This window comes from Oncorhynchus kisutch, unplaced genomic scaffold, assembly GCF_002021735.2.
Source record: "Oncorhynchus kisutch isolate 150728-3 unplaced genomic scaffold, Okis_V2 Okis02a-Okis13b_hom, whole genome shotgun sequence".
NCBI classification, from domain to species: domain Eukaryota; kingdom Metazoa; phylum Chordata; class Actinopteri; order Salmoniformes; family Salmonidae; genus Oncorhynchus; species Oncorhynchus kisutch.
The window spans coordinates 14,798,150-14,817,032 of record NW_022261979.1 but is presented as its reverse complement, the minus strand read 5'-3'; the positions used below and the strand labels follow the sequence as shown (position 1 = coordinate 14,817,032).

The 18,883-nt window shown below is 46.5% G+C and overlaps 1 protein-coding gene across 3 annotated transcripts; it reads right to left on the bottom strand.

Annotated features, from left to right (window-relative positions):
• Window positions 1-567: 567 nt before the first annotated feature.
• Window positions 568-11,583, bottom strand: LOC109886272 (zinc finger protein 121-like). 3 transcript variants are annotated; one of them, XM_031812161.1, is made up of 3 exons: window positions 11,301-11,583; window positions 10,573-10,692; window positions 568-4,046 (listed from the first exon to the last, which is right to left on the bottom strand). In XM_031812161.1, the coding sequence occupies exons 2-3, from the start codon at window positions 10,634-10,636 to the stop codon at window positions 2,932-2,934; spliced, it is 1,179 nt and encodes a 392-aa protein (XP_031668021.1). In that variant the 5' UTR covers window positions 10,637-10,692; window positions 11,301-11,583; the 3' UTR covers window positions 568-2,931. The 3 variants fall into 3 exon arrangements, with proteins under 3 accessions (XP_031668021.1, XP_020333580.1, XP_031668020.1); XM_020477991.2 differs by lacking the exon at window positions 10,573-10,692; XM_031812160.1 differs by lacking the exon at window positions 11,301-11,583 and having other exon boundaries at window positions 10,573-11,266.
• Between the last annotated feature and the right edge of the window lie 7,300 nt (window positions 11,584-18,883).

Sequence of the window (18,883 nt, the reverse complement as noted above, 5' to 3'; positions counted from 1 at the left end):
TGACTCCTCTAAGAGCTCTCTCTCTCTCACCAACGACTCCTCTAAGAGCTCTCTCTCTCTCACCAACGACTCCTCTAAGAGCTCTCTCTCTCTCACCAACGACTCCTCTAAGAGCTCTCTCTCTCTCACCAACGACTCCTCTAAGAGCTCTCTCTCTCACCAATGACTCCTCTAAGAGCTCTCTCTCTCTCACCAACGACTCCTCTAAGAGCTCTCTCTCTCTCACCAACGACTCCTCTAAGAGCTCTCTCTCTCTCACCAACGACTCCTCTAAGAGCTCTCTCTCTCTCACCAACGACTCCTCTAAGAGCTCTCTCTCTCTGTCTTCTGGATGTTCCGAGGGTGATTTAGGGCTGTTGTCAAGGCTTCCATTGTTAACATTCTAGAGCCCTTTCTTTCTGTCCAGACGAGCGTCAGAATGGAACGTGGTTAACCACAGGATCAGGGACTTAACACAGGAAGAGGTACGATGTCACCGTGTTTCTCCCAACTCCCCCAATGTACCACAACATAGAGACACATCCCCAAAGCAACATTAAGCAGATATACATGACACATTACAGCAGATTACACTATTTAAACAACACATTTTATTCTCAAGTTAAAGTCAAATAGGTAGAATAGTGAAAGATCCCCAATCACTGTAGATTTTAGGTTAGCAACATTAAGCAGATGTGACAATACAGATGACAGTATATAAACAAGATGTTTTACTCTCAACAACAGATGACAGTATATAAACAAGATGTTTTACTCTCAACAACAGATGACAGTACATGAACAAGATGTTTTACTCTCAACAACAGATGACAGTATATAAACAAGATGTTTTACTCTCAACAACAGATGACAGTACATGAACAAGATGTTTTACTCTCAACAACAGATGACAGTACATGAACAAGATGTTTTACTCTCAACAACAGATGACAGTACATGAACAAGATGTTTTACTCTCAACAACAGATGACAGTACATGAACAAGATGTTTTACTCTCAACAACAGATGACAGTACATGAACAAGATGTTTTACTCTCAACAACAGATGACAGTACATGAACAAGATGTTTTACTCTCAACAACAGATGACAGTACATGAACAAGATGTTTTACTCTCAACAACAGATGACAGTATATAAACAAGATGTTTTACTCTCAACAACAGATGACAGTACATGAACAAGATGTTTTACTCTCAACAACAGATGACAGTACATGAACAAGATGTTTTACTCTCAACAACAGATGACAGTACATGAACAAGATGTTTTACTCTCAACAACAGATGACAGTATATAAACAAGATGTTTTACTCTCAACAACAGATGACAGTACATGAACAAGATGTTTTACTCTCAACAACAGATGACAGTATATAAACAAGATGTTTTACTCTCAACAACAGATGACAGTACATGAACAAGATGTTTTACTCTCAACAACAGATGACAGTACATGAACAAGATGTTTTACTCTCAACAACAGATGACAGTACATGAACAAGATGTTTTACTCTCAACAACAGATGACAGTACATGAACAAGATGTTTTACTCTCAACAACAGATGACAGTACATGAACAAGATGTTTTACTCCCAACAACAGATGACAGTACATGGAAATTAGCTTGAAAACTGCTAATTTCTTTCTGTGATGCCTTTTAAAATGTTCCTTCCCGGGGACTTGGTTTGTCCCACAATGCACTGCCAAAGTCACAGTAAAATTCCTTGTATGCTATTTTCTATCTCACTCTAGTTGTGTTCTGATGAGGGTGTCCCTGATGAATTTAGCACACAGAAGGGGTCCCAGGCCCCAAACAGAGAACCAACTGTTCTAACTAATGATCAGGGACTTCTGTTGCTCAGAAGTCCAGCTGTTCAGTCATGTCTTATTCACCAAGAAGTCTCCTCTTACAGGTGGAAGCTAGTCTCTCTGTGTCTTACGTCATCGCTGTCTCTCTGTGTCTTACATCAGGGCTCATCATGTCATCGCTGTCTCTCTGTGTCTTACGTCAGGGCTCATCATGTCATCGCTGTCTCTCTGTGTCTTACGTCAGGGCTCATCATGTCATCGCTGTCTCTCTGTGTCTTTCGTCATGTCATCGCTGTCTCTCTGTGTCTTACGTCAGGGCTCATCATGTCATCGCTGTCTCTCTGTGTCTTACGTCAGGGCTCATCATGTCATCGCTGTCTCTCTGTGTCTTACGTCAGGGCTCATCATGTCATCGCTGTCTCTCTGTGTCTTACGTCAGGGCTCATCATGTCATCGCTGTCTCTCTGTGTCTTACGTCAGGGCTCATCATGTCATCGCTGTCTCTCTGTGTCTTACATCAGGGCTCATCATGTCATCGCTGTCTCTCTGTGTCTTACGTCAGGGCTCATCATGTCATCGCTGTCTCTCTGTGTCTTACGTCAGGGCTCATCATGTCATCGCTGTCTCTCTGTGTCTTACGTCAGGGCTCATCATGTCATCGCTGTCTCTCTGTGTCTTACATCAGGGCTCATCATGTCATCGCTGTCTCTCTGTGTCTTACATCAGGGCTCATCATGTCATCGCTGTCTCTCTCTGTACTCTACTGTGTGTTATCGCTGTCTCTCTCTGTACTCTACTGTGTGTTATCGCTGTCATCTCTGTACTCTACTGTGTGTTATCGCTGTCTCTCTCTGTACTCTACTGTGTGTTATCGCTGTCTCTCTCTGTACTCTACTGTGTGTCATCGCTGTCTCTCTCTGTACTCTACTGTGTGTCATCGCTGTCTCTCTCTGTACTCTACTGTGTGTCATCGCTGTCTCTCTCTGTACTCTACTGTGTGTCATCGCTGTCTCTCTCTGTACTCTACTGTGTGTTATCGCTGTCTCTCTCTGTACTCTACTGTGTGTTATCGCTGTCTCTCTCTGTACTCTACTGTGTGTTTCAAGGCCTGCATGCTTTTATAGCTGAGGTTCATTACAGAAGAACATTTCTCCCTGCATGTGAACGGCGATCTGATGTCTCCTCAGCCGGACCATGGTGATGAATCCTTTCTGACAGTCAGGACAGTGGTAAGGTCTCTCCCCTGTGTGTATCATCATGTGCTGCGTCAGGTTGCAGCTCACACTAAACCCTTTACCACAGACAGAACACCGGTAGGGTTTCTCCCCCGTGTGGCTCCTCATGTGTGTCTGGAGATGACCCAGGACAGAGAAACACCTTCCACACTCAGTACAGCGGTGGGGTTTATACCCTGTGTGGATCCTCATGTGATTGGTTAGATTGGTTGCTCCTGCGAACCCTCTGCCGCAGACAGAACAGCGGTAGGGCTTCTCCCCCGTGTGGATCCTCATGTGTAACCTCAGAGCATTATTCTTAGTGAAACATTTACTGCAGAACTGACAAGTAAACTGAGCATCGATGTGAGCTTGAACGTGATCTTTTATATCCTCTAACTCAACCTGTTTTCCACACACCCCACAGACACGTTCTCTCATCTTGATGTGCATTCTCACATGTTTAAAGAAATAGCTCTTCATGAGAAACATTTTCCCACACACCTTACAGCGACTCTTAGAGGGAGAACTAGGATGGATCGACTTCACTGCAGAGACGGGCTGAGAAGCACTGGGTGTCTCTAAAGGTTGACGGTCCTCTCTAGTTCCTCTTTTCAACTGTTCATATGAGGTGCTGGTACTCTGTGTCTGGTAGAGATGTGAGGGCTGAGGTGGGTCCTGATTACAGTCACTTTGTACACAAGCGGAAGTGAATATGAACTCTGTGGTGTCAGACTCCTGACCTTCCCCCAGACTGGTCCAGTGTTCCTGTTGTTCCTCTTTAATGTGTACGAGCTGTGGATCCTCCTGGCCCAGACTGTGGTACCTCCTGGCCCAGACTGTGGTACTTCCTGGCCCAGACTGTGGATCCTCCTGGCCCAGACTGTGGTACCTCCTGCCCCAGACTGTAGATCCTCCTGCCCCAGACTGTGGATCCTCCTGGCCCAGACTGTGGATCCACTCCTCCTGCTCAGAGGGAACCTGTTCTCCACAGGCTGGGAGCTGCTGCAGCGGGGTGTCTGGAAGGAAGGAAGCAGAGACAGAGATCAGAACATACACTGGGCCAGGTATTCCCAAATGAAGATACGCCAAATAAAAATGTGATTCCCATTTTCAAACAGTCCATTTATATTTTCCAACGGGGCTCTACATTTGGGTGAGGTTTTTTTCTCTCTTGCCTGAGTAGCCTCGTTTCACTGACAAAAATAGCTAAATAACTACACAATGTCAAATACAGGTAGCCTAGCCAAGTCATTAACATCCCGTAACCGTTACTCTCTCGCGGTAATTCCACTAACGGTCCGTATGAAGCCAAATGTAGCTGCTGCTCATGTTGGTGTCTGTACTGATGGTGTAAAAGCCATGACAGGGAGACATAGTGGAGTGGTAACGCGCGTGCAAGCAGTTGCTCCCGACGCCACTTGGGTACACTGCAGCATCCACCTAGAGGCTCTTGGGTACACTGCAGCATCCACCTAGAGGCTCTTGGGTACACTGCAGCATCCACCTAGAGGCTCTTGGGTACACTGCAGCATCCACCTAGAGGCTCTTGGGTACACTGCAGCATCCACCTAGAGGCTCTTGGGTAGACTGCAGCATCCACCGAGAGACTCTTGGGTACACTGCAGCATCCACCTAGAGGCTCTTGGGTAGACTGCAGCATCCACCGAGAGACTCTTGGGTACACTGCAGCATCCACCTAGAGGCTCTTGGGTACACTGCAGCATCCACCTAGAGGCTCTTGGGTACACTGCAGCATCCACCTAGAGGCTCTTGGGTAGACTGCAGCATCCACCGAGAGACTCTTGGGTACACTGCAGCATCCACCTAGAGGCTCTTGGGTAGACTGCAGCATCCACCGAGAGACTCTTGGGTACACTGCAGCATCCACCTAGAGGCTCTTGGGTACACTGCAGCATCCACCGAGAGGCTCTTGGGTACACTGCAGCATCCACCTAGAGGCTCTTGGGTAGACTGCAGCATCCACCTAGAGGCTCTTGGGTCACTGCAGCATCCACCTAGAGGCTCTTGGGTACACTGCAGCATCCACCTAGAGGCTCTTGGGTACACTGCAGCATCCACCTAGAGGCTCTTGGGTAGACTGCAGCATCCACCGAGAGGCTCTTGGGTACACTGCAGCATCCACCTAGAGGCTCTTGGGTAGACTGCAGCATCCACCGAGAGACTCTTGGGTACACTGCAGCATCCACCTAGAGGCTCTTGGGTACACTGCAGCATCCACCGAAAGGTTCTTGGGTACACTGCAGCATCCACCTAGAGGCTCTTGGGTAGACTGCAGCATCCACCTAGAGGCTCTTGGGTAGACTGCAGCATCCACCGAGAGGCTCTTGGGTACACTGCAGCATCCACCTAGAGGCTCTTGGGTACACTGCAGCAGCCACCGAGAGACTCTTGGGTCACTGCAGCATCCACCTAGAGGCTCTTGGGTCACTGCAGCATCCACCTAGAGGCTCTTGGGTACACTGCAGCATCCAACTAGAGGCTCTTGGGTAGACTGCAGCATCCACCTAGAGGCTCTTGGGTACACTGCAGCATCCACCTAGAGGCTCTTGGGTAGACTGCAGCATCCACCTAGAGGCTCTTGGGTACACTGCAGCATCCACCTAGAGGCTCTTGGGTACACTGCAGCATCCACCTAGAGGCTCTTGGGTACACTGCAGCATCCACCTAGAGGCTCTTGGGTACACTGCAGCATCCACCTAGAGGCTCTTGGGTAGACTGCAGCATCCACCTAGAGGCTCTTGGGTAGACTGCAGCATCCACCTAGAGGCTCTTGGGTACACTGCAGCATCCACCTAGAGGCTCTTGGGTACACTACAGCATCCACCTAGAGGCTCTTGGGTACACTGCAGCATCCACCCAGAGGCTCTTGGGTCACTGCAGCATCCACCTAGAGGCTCTTGGGTACACTGCAGCATCCACCCAGAGGCTCTTGGGTCACTGCAGCATCCACCCAGAGGCTCTTGGGTACACTGCAGCATCCACCTAGAGGCTCTTGGGTACACTGCAGCATCCACCGAGAGGCTCTTGGGTCACTGCAGCATCCACCTAGAGGCTCTTGGGTACACTGCAGCATCCACCGAGAGGCTCTTGGGTACACTGCAGCATCCACCGAGAGGCTCTTGGGTAGACTGCAGCATCCACCGAGAGGCTCTTGGGTACACTGCAGCATCCACCGAGAGGCTCTTGGGTACACTGCAGCATCCACCGAGAGGCTCTTGGGTACACTGCAGCATCCACCGAGAGGCTCTTGGGTAGACTGCAGCATCCACCTAGAGGCTCTTGGGTACACTGCAGCATCCCCCTAGAGGCTCTTGGGTAGACTGCAGCATCCACCTAGAGGCTCTTGGGTACACTGCAGCATCCCCCTAGAGGCTCTTGGGTAGACTGCAGCATCCACCGAGAGGCTCTTGGGTACACTGCAGCATCCACCTAGAGGCTCTTGGGTAGACTGCAGCATCCACCGAGAGGCTCTTGGGTACACTGCAGCATCCACCGAGAGGCTCTTGGGTAGACTGCAGCATCCACCGAGAGGCTCTTGGGTACACTGCAGCATCCACCTAGAGGCTCTTGGGTAGACTGCAGCATCCACCTAGAGGCTCTTGGGTAGACTGCAGCATCCACCTAGAGGCTCTTGGGTACACTGCAGCATCCACCTAGAGGCTCTTGGGTACACTACAGCATCCACCTAGAGGCTCTTGGGTACACTGCAGCATCCACCCAGAGGCTCTTGGGTCACTGCAGCATCCACCTAGAGGCTCTTGGGTACACTGCAGCATCCACCCAGAGGCTCTTGGGTCACTGCAGCATCCACCCAGAGGCTCTTGGGTACACTGCAGCATCCACCTAGAGGCTCTTGGGTACACTGCAGCATCCACCGAGAGGCTCTTGGGTCACTGCAGCATCCACCTAGAGGCTCTTGGGTACACTGCAGCATCCACCGAGAGGCTCTTGGGTACACTGCAGCATCCACCGAGAGGCTCTTGGGTAGACTGCAGCACCACCGAGAGGCTCTTGGGTACACTGCAGCATCCACCGAGAGGCTCTTGGGTACACTGCAGCATCCACCGAGAGGCTCTTGGGTAGACTGCAGCATCCACCTAGAGGCTCTTGGGTACACTGCAGCATCCCCTTAGAGGCTCTTGGGTAGACTGCAGCATCCACCTAGAGGCTCTTGGGTACACTGCAGCATCCCCCTAGAGGCTCTTGGGTAGACTGCAGCATCCACCGAGAGGCTCTTGGGTACACTGCAGCATCCACCTAGAGGCTCTTGGGTAGACTGCAGCATCCACCGAGAGGCTCTTGGGTACACTGCAGCATCCACCGAGAGGCTCTTGGGTAGACTGCAGCATCCACCGAGAGGCTCTTGGGTACACTGCAGCATCCACCTAGAGGCTCTTGGGTACACTGCAGCATCCCCCTAGAGGCTCTTGGGTACACTGCAGCATCCACCGAGAGGCTCTTGGGTAGACTGCAGTATCAACCTAGAGGCTCTTGGGTAGACTGCAGTATCAACCTAGAGGCTCTTGGGTAGCCTGCAGTAACCCCCTAGAGGCTCTTGGGTACACTGCAGCATCCACCGAGAGGCTCTTGGGTACACTGCAGCATCCCCCTAGAGGCTCTTGGGTACACTGCAGCATCCACCGAGAGGCTCTTGGGTAGACTGCAGCATCCACCTAGAGGCTCTTGGGTACACTGCAGCATCCACCGAGAGGCTCTTGGGTACACTGCAGCATCCACCGAGAGGCTCTTGGGTAGACTGCAGTATCAACCTAGAGGCTCTTGGGTAGACTGCAGTATCAACCTAGAGGCTCTTGGGTAGACTGCAGTAACCCCCTAGAGGCTCTTGGGTACACTACAGCATCCACCGAGAGGCTCTTGGGTAGACTGCAGTATCAACCTAGAGGCTCTTGGGTAGACTGCAGTATCAACCTAGAGGCTCTTGGGTAGACTGCAGTAACCCCCTAGAGGCTCTTGGGTACACTACAGCATCCACCGAGAGGCTCTTGGGTAGACTGCAGCATCCCCCTAGAGGCTCTTGGGTACACTACAGCATCCCCCTAGAGGCTCTTGGGTACACTGCAGCATCCACCGAGAGGCTCTTGGGTACACTGCAGCATCCCCCTAGAGGCTCTTGGGTACACTGCAGCATCCACCGAGAGGCTCTTGGGTAGACTGCAGCATCCACCTAGAGGCTCTTGGGTACACTGCAGCATCCACCGAGAGGCTCTTGGGTAGACTGCAGCATCCACCTAGAGGCTCTTGGGTACACTGCAGCATCCACCGAGAGGCTCTTGGGTACACTGCAGCATCCACCGAGAGGCTCTTGGGTAGACTGCAGTATCAACCTAGAGGCTCTTGGGTAGACTGCAGTATCAACCTAGAGGCTCTTGGGTAGACTGCAGTAACCCCCTAGAGGCTCTTGGGTACACTACAGCATCCACCGAGAGGCTCTTGGGTAGACTGCAGTATCAACCTAGAGGCTCTTGGGTAGACTGCAGTATCAACCTAGAGGCTCTTGGGTAGACTGCAGTAACCCCCTAGAGGCTCTTGGGTACACTACAGCATCCACCGAGAGGCTCTTGGGTAGACTGCAGCATCCCCCTAGAGGCTCTTGGGTACACTACAGCATCCCCCTAGAGGCTCTTGGGTACACTGCAGCATCCCCCTAGAGGCTCTTGGGTACACTACAGCATCCCCCTAGAGGCTCTTGGGTACACTGCAGCATCACCCTAGAGGCTCTTGGGTACACTGCAGCATCCACCTAGAGGCTCTTGGGTAGACTGCAGTAACCCCCTAGAGGCTCTTGGGTAGACTGCAGCATCCCCCTAGAGGATGCAACTATATTCAATGTGCGGCTGATTAAGAAGTTGGAGCTCTTCTCTGTCTGCATTAACAACACACAGGTCTTTCCATCACTGTAGGATTTGGTGTGTAAATTAACTCGAGCTAACGGACAATGTCAAATGTGATATAGCGAAGCATCAGAGTTGGGTGCGCAATTACGCTGCTATTTTCGCGAAACAGATGACATAAACTGGATTCGTTATCCCTTTCATGCCCTGCCTCAAGTCCACTGTAAAAGAGAGTCTCATCGAAATTGCAACAAGCGGTTCTGTGAAGAAGCCACTGCCAGATTTCTGAATAGGGCTGCGCTCAGAGTATCCTGCCTTGGCAAATTGAGCTGTTAAGACACTGATGCCCTTTGCAACCACGTACCGATGTGAGAGTGGATTCTCAGCCCTCACTAGCATGAAAACTAAATACAGGCACAGACTGTGTGGAAAATGATTTAAGGCTGAGACTCTCTCCAGTACAACCCAACATTGCAGAGTTATGTGCATCCTTTCAAGCACATTAACCTGTGGTGAATTATTCACCATTTGATGAACAAATAAGGTTTCATATGTAAGATGGTTAAATAAAGAGCGAAATTATTGATAATTATTATATTATTATTTGTGGCCTGGTCCTATAAGAGCTCTTTGTCACTTCCCACATCCCGGGTTGTGAGAACATTTAATAAATGTATAGTGTGTGTGGCAGGCTTATGATGATGGCTGACCCTGGTGCTAGAGGGGGTACAGCTGACCCTGGTGCTAGAGGGGGTACAGCTGACCCTGGTGCTAGAGGGGGTACAGCTGACCCTGGTGCTAGAGGGGGTACAGCTGACCCTGGTGCTAGAGGGGGTACAGCTGACCCTGGTGCTAGAGGGGGTACAGCTGGAGGTTGAATGTTTGACGGGGTACAGGACTATAAACAGTTAGGGAACCAGTGCACTAGGCCAACCATGTACTCTAAAAGGAGTGTAGGTCAGCCTACCAGTACTCCTTAAGGGCCAGGGACCTGGTTATTGTCAGAAGTAGACAGGCTCTGGCAGACAAAACAGACGAACGCTCCATCGATATGGTTCTAAATACATAGCCCTTTCACATCACGTCAAAATCCAGAATACACACTTACTGTCCACTGTTTTAACAGCTTTATTAGTGGCAGTAGTTTTCAACGACATGTTTCAGGCTGCGTTCCGTTACACAGTCATTCTGAGCTAGATAGACAATTAGCACCGGTGGTCTCCTCTGTTTTATGTAAACACCGTTGTAACACGGAGATGTGGCTGTGTGGGAACACTTACCTTATAAAGGTGTGTAGTAATAGAGCTCCACAGTGGAGGTGTCATAATACCCATAAAACCTAGCGGTTAAACAGGGAAATGGATCCAATCTGTGTTTCGTGTGTCCTTACCCTTACCTTTTAATAACCAGGTAAATCGCTCTCGGACAAGGTGACTTTTATCAACTTATTCATCTCTATTTACTCTCACATTCTAAAACGCTAATTAGCATCAAAGTAGACATCCATTGAAGACTACAAATCCCTGCAGGTCATCTTTAGCTGACAGGTATTGTGTCCATTTAAAACTTGCACAAGACAATTCACAGAATTGTCACTTGAAAGAAATGTAGTTAATTTATTCACTACTACATTTAGCCAACATTAGAAAGTTAATCCAGAAATTCTTACCTTTGCCTCGATTAGGCAGTCTTTTCCAGATCATCATGGCATTTGTGCTTAATGATAGCCACATTAGCAACTAATTAGCGTTTCATTTGGTGGGGGTAGATACAGGCAAGTCACATTGTCCTAGAGAGATTTACACAATTATCTAAATGTTATCCCAGGGTAGGCCTACACGAAACACAGCCCTTATTTTAAATGTTTCTCAAATCCACTATGGGAAACATTGTGGAAAAACAATTGGAACCATTTCCTTTTTTTGACTGCTTGGTTTTATGGGTATTATGACTCACACTGTGGTACTCTATTTAACTTTTTGCTTTTTGAAAAAGTATTTATTGCTGATATAAAAGATAAGTTCCTTGTTTCCAAAACCGTATCCCAAGCTATGTTTGTTCTCGTTCAGACCGAACAACAAAACTCGCCCGGAAGATGAAACATTCATCAATAAGAGCAGCAGTGCTGATCTGGGATCTGAAGTTAATTAGGGTCTATGAACGGGGAAACACTACATTAACTCTGGGCACATTTACACAAAGCATCTCAGAGCAGCAGTGCTGATCTGGGATCTGTCAATATAATCTAATGGGAAAACGGATCCCAGATCAGATACTCTTACTCTAAGATGCTTTGTGGATAAGGGCCCTGGTCCACTGAGGGGGCGACGGCGTCTAGAAGCTAACTAACATCTACCTACTAACAATGTAAACATATCTAGTGAATCATTCACAAACCTGCTCTATACAACTTTATTTCTGGTTTAATAGTGATATCGAGCAGCTTCTGTAGACGGCTGTTCCTCTCTTCCGAGCGGGACATTTCGTCCTGATACTCTGCTATCGTTTTCTCCACGACCCGGAATATCTCTTCGGCAGCAGCTGCTAATCTCTGGTTGAAAAACGACCGTAATAGTTCTATTCTAGACATTTTAAACTTCGTAGTGAATAGCTAAATTAAGCTTATAAACTAGCAGTGTATTCTTTGCGTTTAGAAAACAGGACGTAGAGTCAACGTCACTTCCGGTTTTGGGCTTCAAAATAAAAGCACTCATCGGAAAACTATGTAAAATAGAGGGAGTAATGTTCATTTCTAAGCAATGGCTGATATTATTATATAATACGTAATTAAAATAGATTAAATAATTATTTTAACACTAACATTTTAGTACAATTCACTGTTATTAGCTGTCGCACAATACAAGTGGAGTGATTAAAGGTGAGCGAGGCAGGTTGAGGTGGCCAGGGTCAGAGTAGTGCAGGAGATGTGGTATGTTGAGGTGACCAGGGTCAGAGTAGTGCAGGAGATGTGGTATGTTGAGGTGACCAGGGTCAGAGTACTGGAGGAGATGTGGTATGTTGAGGTGACCAGGGTCAGAGTAGTGCAGGAGATGTGGTATGTTGAGGTGACCAGGGTCAGAGTAGTGCAGGAGATGTAGTATGTTGAGGTGACCAGGGTCAGAGTAGTGCAGGAGATGTGGTATGTTGAGGTGACCAGGGTCAGAGTACTGGAGGAGATGTGGTATGTTGAGGTGGTCAGAGTAGTGCAGGAGATGTGGTATGTTGAGGTGGTCAGAGTAGTGCAGGAGATGTGGTATGTTGAGGTGACCAGGGTCAGAGTAGTGCAGGAGATGTGGTATGTTGAGGTGACCAGGGTCAGAGTAGTGCAGGAGATGTGGTATGTTGAGGTGACCAGGGTCAGAGTAGTGCAGGAGATGTGGTATGTTGAGGTGACCAGGGTCAGAGTAGTGCAGGAGATGTGGTATGTTGAGGTGACCAGGGTCAGAGTAGTGCAGGAGATGTAGTATGTTGAGGTGACCAGGGTCAGAGTAGTGCAGGAGATGTGGTATGTTGAGGTGGTCAGAGTAGTGCAGGAGATGTGGTATGTTGAGGTGGTCAGAGTAGTGCAGGAGATGTGGTATGTTGAGGTGACCAGGGTCAGAGTAGTGCAGGAGATGTGGTATGTTGAGGTGACCAGGGTCAGAGTAGTGCAGGAGATGTGGTATGTTGAGGTGACCAGGGTCAGAGTAGTGCAGGAGATGTGGTATGTTGAGGCAGGTTGAGGTGACCAGGGTCAGAGTAGTGCAGGAGATGAGGTATGTTGAGGTGACCAGGGTCAGAGTAGTGCAGGAGATGTGGTATGTTGAGGCAGGTTGACGTGACCAGGGCCAGAGTAGTGCAGGAGATGTGGTATGCTGAGGCAGGTTGAGGTGACCAGGGTCAGAGTAGTGCAGGAGATGTGGTATGTTGAGGTGACCAGGGTCAGAGTAGTGCAGGAGATGTGGTATGTTGAGGTGACCAGGGTCAGAGTAGTGCAGGAGATGTGGTATGCTGAGGCAGGTTGAGGTGACCAGGGTCAGAGTAGTGCAGGAGATGTGGTATGTTGAGGTGACCAGGGTCAGAGTAGTGCAGAAGATGTGGTATGTTGAGGTGACCAGGGTCAGAGTAGTGCAGGAGATGTGGTATGCTGAGGCAGGTTGAGGTGACCAGGGTCAGAGTAGTGCAGGAGATGTGGTATGTTGAGGTGACCAGGGTCAGAGTAGTGCAGGAGATGTGGTATGCTGAGGAAGGTGGAGGTGACCAGGGTCAGAGTAGTGCAGGAGATGTGGTATGTTGAGGTGACCAGGGTCAGAGTAGTGCAGGAAATGTGGTATGTTGAGGCAGTGAAGGAAGTATAGGAGGGTGGATCAAGGCTGTGGGTTTCTGAGAGGATCCCTGTGAATCTGTGCCAGAACAGAGCGATCGGCCAATGAGTGATCTATGTTTCAGTAAGGTTGGCTTCTCAGCGTTCATAGCAACGGTTATCAACTGTACAGCAGAGATGGAACGGAAGTCACAGACAATAGATGATGGGGTGGCAGCTGCAGAGAATTACTTGGGGGCAGGAGATTTGACTTCAGAAGAGTTACGGGGTGTGCTGAGTGGTGGTGTCATCTCCTCTCAGGTCGTTGGCCTGAAGTAGGATCAGATGGAGTTAAAGTAGTGGAATAAGGTTGTCTTCTCTAGTGGAATAAGGTCTGTCCTCTCTAGTGGAACAAGGTCTGTCCTCTCTAGTGGAATAAGGTCTGTCCTCTCTAGTGGAACAAGGTCTGTCCTCTCAGGTCGTTGGCCTGGGGTAGGAGTAGATGGGGTTAAAGTAGTGGAATAAGGCGGTGGGTATTAATGAGGGCTAGTTGGTACCAGTTTACAATTGGCTCATTCATCCCCCCTCCTCTCGCCTGTAACTATTCCCCAGGTCATTGCTGTAAATGAGAATGTGTTCTCAGTCAACTTACCTGGTAAAATAAGGGTTCATTAAAACATTTAAATATATATTGTATTTTTCCCGTTTCCCCTTTTTCCGTCACAAAGTTGAATGGGTTTATACTATAGTTCAGTTGGTGGCGGTAATGCAACATATTGGATGCCACCCGCCGTTAAACTCCACCGAAGAAGAAGAACGTCCTGCTTGGTCTTCTCTGAGAGGAAGAGGCGAAGCTGGGACCAAAATCTGTCTTCTCCAGTAGGTGGCGTTGTTTCCGCTCACCAAGCGAGGAGTTTTTTTTAATGGAGATCAATGAGAGATTGTCGAATTTGGTTAACAAAAAATCTAATGGTTTATTTGCTACGTGTGGCTTATTTAATCGAATAGACGTTTCGTAATGATGAGGTTGCTATGAGGGTACTGATATAACTAGGACATGTGACATCCCGGCAACTTTGAAGAAAAAAAAACACTTCGAAGTTGTGCCTGGTCGTCACTAGTTACCACAGTCACAAAGTCCTAATCTCACCTATCAATATAATGGATAATATGTGGTCCACTTCCCAAGCGTTCCCACAAGTCTCGCAATGTAGCGCCTCTGGGTTTAGAAACTGATTTAAAAAAATGCAAAGGTCTGGGGGTTACGAAACAATGTGAAGCACAAGGCCTTATTTTAATTTGCTAAACAACTTCGAAAAAATATCGATATTTTTTAGGAGTCGCGCTCAATGTCTGCTGATTCCAACTTCTGAACGCTCCACTGGGGACATTACAATTAAAAATACCTCTGGTGGTAATATTCTACACTCTGTGACCCCTTTGGTGGTAATATTCTACACTCTGTGACCCCTTTGGTGGTAATATTCTACACTCGGACTGTGACCCCTTTGATGGTAATATTCTACACTGTGACCCCTCTGGTGGTAATATTCTACACTCTGTGACCACTTTGGTGGTAATATTCTACACTCGGACTGTGACCCCTTTGGTGGTAATATTCTACACTCGGACTGTGACCCCTTTGGTGGTAATATTCTACACTCGGACTGTGACCCCTCTGGTGGTAATATTCTACACTCTGTGACCCCTTTGGTGGTAATATTCTACACTCGGACTGTGACCCCTTTGGTGGTAATATTCTACACTCTGTGACCCCTCTGGTGGTAATATTCTACACTCGGACTGTGACCCCTCTGGTGGTAATATTCTACACTCGGACTGTGACCCCTTTGGTGGTAATATTCTACACTCTGTGACCCCTCTGGTGGTAATATTCTACACTCGGACTGTGACCACTTTGGTGGTAATATTCTACACTCGGACTGTGACCCCTTTGGTGGTAATATTCTACACTCGGACTGTGACCCCTTTGGTGGTAATATTCTACACTCGGACTGTGACCCCTCTGGTGGTAATATTCTACACTCTGTGACCCCTTTGGTGGTAATATTCTACACTCGGACTGTGACCCCTTTGGTGGTAATATTCTACACTCTGTGACCCCTCTGGTGGTAATATTCTACACTCGGACTGTGACCCCTCTGGTGGTAATATTCTACACTCGGACTGTGACCCCTTTGGTGGTAATATTCTACACTCTGTGACCCCTCTGGTGGTAATATTCTACACTCGGACTGTGACCCCTCTGGTGGTAATATTCTACACTCGGACTGTGACCCCTCTGGTGGTAATATTCTACACTCGGACTGTGACCCCTCTGGTGGTAATATTCTACACTCGGACTGTGACCCCTCTGGTGGTAATATTCTACACTCGGACTGTGACCCCTTTGGTTACTTTATTTGTCTTGTGATCAGTTACAATGACATTACGCTCATTACTGTAAACTACTACGGGTACAACACCAAACATGAGAATGATCAGTTACAATGACATTACACTCATTACTGTAAACTACTACGGGTACAACACCAAACATGAGAATGATGAGTTACAATGACATTACGCTCATTACTGTAAACTACTACGGGTACAACACCAAACATGATGAGTTGCTTGAATCTATAGAGAAACATATACTTCATTGGTTATCTAAATGTCCCAATTCGTTATTATTGACAGGAGGGGACTTGAACATCACTATAAATAATTCATCTGATAAATGGCCCCCAGGGAGGCCAACCAATCAGAATTTGGGTTTAATACTTTTTAACGAAAAGGTTTGATCTTACTGATAAATGGAGAGAGAGGTTTCTGGCGGACAGATCATTCACTTGGAGTAACAAAACAGGTTCCAGACATAGTAATGACTACAATATATTAGCCTTACTACTTGCACAAATCATTAAAGAAGTCCTGGATGCAGTCATTGATGAAACACAGTCTGGCTTTATGAGGAACAGACATATTTCTAACAATAACAGACTAGTATTAGACATACTTGACTACTCAGACCTGATAACAGAGGATAGCTTCGTATTATTTTTATTGACTACTCAGACCTGATAACAGAGGATAGCTTCGTATTATTTTTATTGACTACTCAGACCTGATAACAGAGGATAGCTTCGTATTATTTTTATTGACTACTCAGACCTGATAACAGAGGATAGCTTCGTATTATTTTTATTGACTACTCAGACCTGATAACAGAGGATAGCTTCGTATTATTTTTATTGACTACTCAGACCTGATAACAGAGGATAGCTTCGTATTATTTTTATTGACTACTCAGACCTGATAACAGTGGATAGCTTCTATTATTTTTGTAAAGCATTTGACACAGTAGAGCATCAGTTCCTCTTCCACTCCCTTGAGACATTTGGCTTTGGGGATTTGTTCTGTAAGGGTATAAAGACTCTCTATACGAATGGTAACAGCTCTATCAAACTGAAACATGGCCCCTCACCTAGATTTGAGTTGAAGAGAGGAACTAGGTCAAGTTGTCCTATCTCACTGTATCTGTTTTTATTAATCACCCAACTTCTTACAAATGAGTTAAATAGTCCAGTACAAGGTATTTCCATAGATGGTAAAGACATTACTATAAGCTAGCTGACGATACTACACTTGTTCTGAAAGACACTAGTCAGATTACCATTTCGAACAATGTGATGTGTCATTTCTTATGTCTTAACATGAATACATGTGAACTCATGGCTGTCAAAGATTGTGACATGTGATGGTTTTCCAGTGAAAGAATATATGACATATTTAGGTATAACCGTCACTAAGGATCAGAAGTCTACAGGCTTACTACATTTGAACCATCTTATTCTTTTTAAATAGAAGAAGCTAAATCAATGGCTACAGAGGGACTTCTCTTTAAAAGGAAGAGTCCTAATAACCAAGGCTGAAGGTATCTCTAGACTAACATACGGCCACTCTATCTTTATATCTTGACGGTAAAATAACCAAACAGATGCTTTTCAACTTTCTGTGGAGAAACCGTACCCGTTAGGTTAGGAAAGCTGTTGTAATGAACACATGAGAATGGTGGGCTGAATTCTCTTTACTACCTTAAATAATACTTTTGAGATCAATTGGATAAAACAATTCCTAAGAAGACCCACTTCCTGTGGAACTGTACTCCTGTGTTCTCTGCTTTCGGTGGCCTTGACGTCCTGGTGGTTTGGAATTAGAATATTGTCAAAGTTCTAGTGAAGCTCTGTTTTTCATCAGCATGTTTTCTAGTGAAGCTCTGTTTTTCATCAGCATGTTTTCTAGTGAAGCTCTGTTTTTCATCAGCATGTTTTCTAGTGAAGCGCTCTGTTTTTCATCAGCATGTTTTCTAGTGAAGCTCTCTGTTTTTCATCAGCATGTTTTCTAGTGAAGCTCTCTGTTTTTCATCAGCATGTTTTCTAGTGAAGCTCTGTTTTTCATCAGCATGTTTTCTAGTGAAGCTCTGTTTTTCATCAGCATGTTTTCTAGTGAAGCTCTCTGTTTTTCATCAGCATGTTTTCTAGTGAAGCTCTCTGTTTTTCATCAGCATGTTTTCTAGTGAAGCTCTCTGTTTTTCATCAGCATGTTTTCTAGTGAAGCTCTCTGTTTTTCATCAGCATGTTTTCTAGTGAAGCTCTCTGTTTTTCATCAGCATGTTTTCTAGTGAAGCTCTGTTTTTCATCAGCATGTTTTCTAGTGAAGCTCTCTGTTTTTCATCAGCATGTTTTCTAGTGAAGCTCTCTGTTTTTCATCAGCATGTTTTCTAGTGAAGCTCTCTGTTTTTCATCAGCATGTTTTCTAGTGAAGCTCTGTTTTTCATCAGCATGTTTTCTAGTGAAGCTCTCTGTTTTTCATCAGCATGTTTTCTAGTGAAGCTCTCTGTTTTTCATCAGCATGTTTTCTAGTGAAGCTCTCTGTTTTTCATCAGCATGTTTTCTAGTGAAGCTCTCTGTTTTTCATCAGCATGTTTTCTAGTGAAGCTCTCTGTTTTTCATCAGCATGTTTTCTAGTGAAGCTCTGTTTTTCATCAGCATGTTTTCTAGTGAAGCTCTCTGTTTTTCATCAGCATGTTTTCTAGTGAAGCTCTCTGTTTTTCATCAGCATGTTTTCTAGTGAAGCTCTGTTTTTCATCAGCATGTTTTCTAGTGAAGCGCTCTGTTTTTCATCAGCATGTTTTCTAGTGAAGCTCTCTGTTTTTCATCAGCATGTTTTCTAGTGAAGCTCTCTGTTTTTCATCAGCATGTTTTCTAGTGAAGCTCTGTTTTTCATCAGCATGTTTTCTAGTGAAGCTCTGTTTTTCATCAGCATGTTTTCTAGTGAAGCTCTCTGTTTTTCATCAGCATGTTTTCTAGTGAAGCTCTCTGTTTTTCATCAGCATGTTTTCTAGTGAAGCTCTCTGTTTTTCATCAGCATGTTTTCTAGTGAAGCTCTCTGTTTTTCATCAGCATGTTTTCTAGTGAAGCTCTCTGTTTTTCATCAGCATGTTTTCTAGTGAAGCTCTGTTTTTCATCAGCATGTTTTCTAGTGAAGCTCTCTGTTTTTCATCAGCATGTTTTCTAGTGAAGCTCTCTGTTTTTCATCAGCATGTTTTCTAGTGAAGCTCTCTGTTTTTCATCAGCATGTTTTCTAGTGAAGCTCTGTTTTTCATCAGCATGTTTTCTAGTGAAGCTCTGTT

Coding starts and splice junctions, on each gene's coding strand:
- LOC109886272 (XM_020477991.2), bottom strand. CDS start 11,493: ATGTCTAGAATAGAACTATTACGGTCGTTTTTCAACCAGAGATTAGCA. Junction 4,047..11,300: donor AATAAAGTTGTATAGAGCAG/GTTTGTGAATGA, acceptor CCTTCCTTCCAG/ACACCCCGCTGCAGCAGCTC.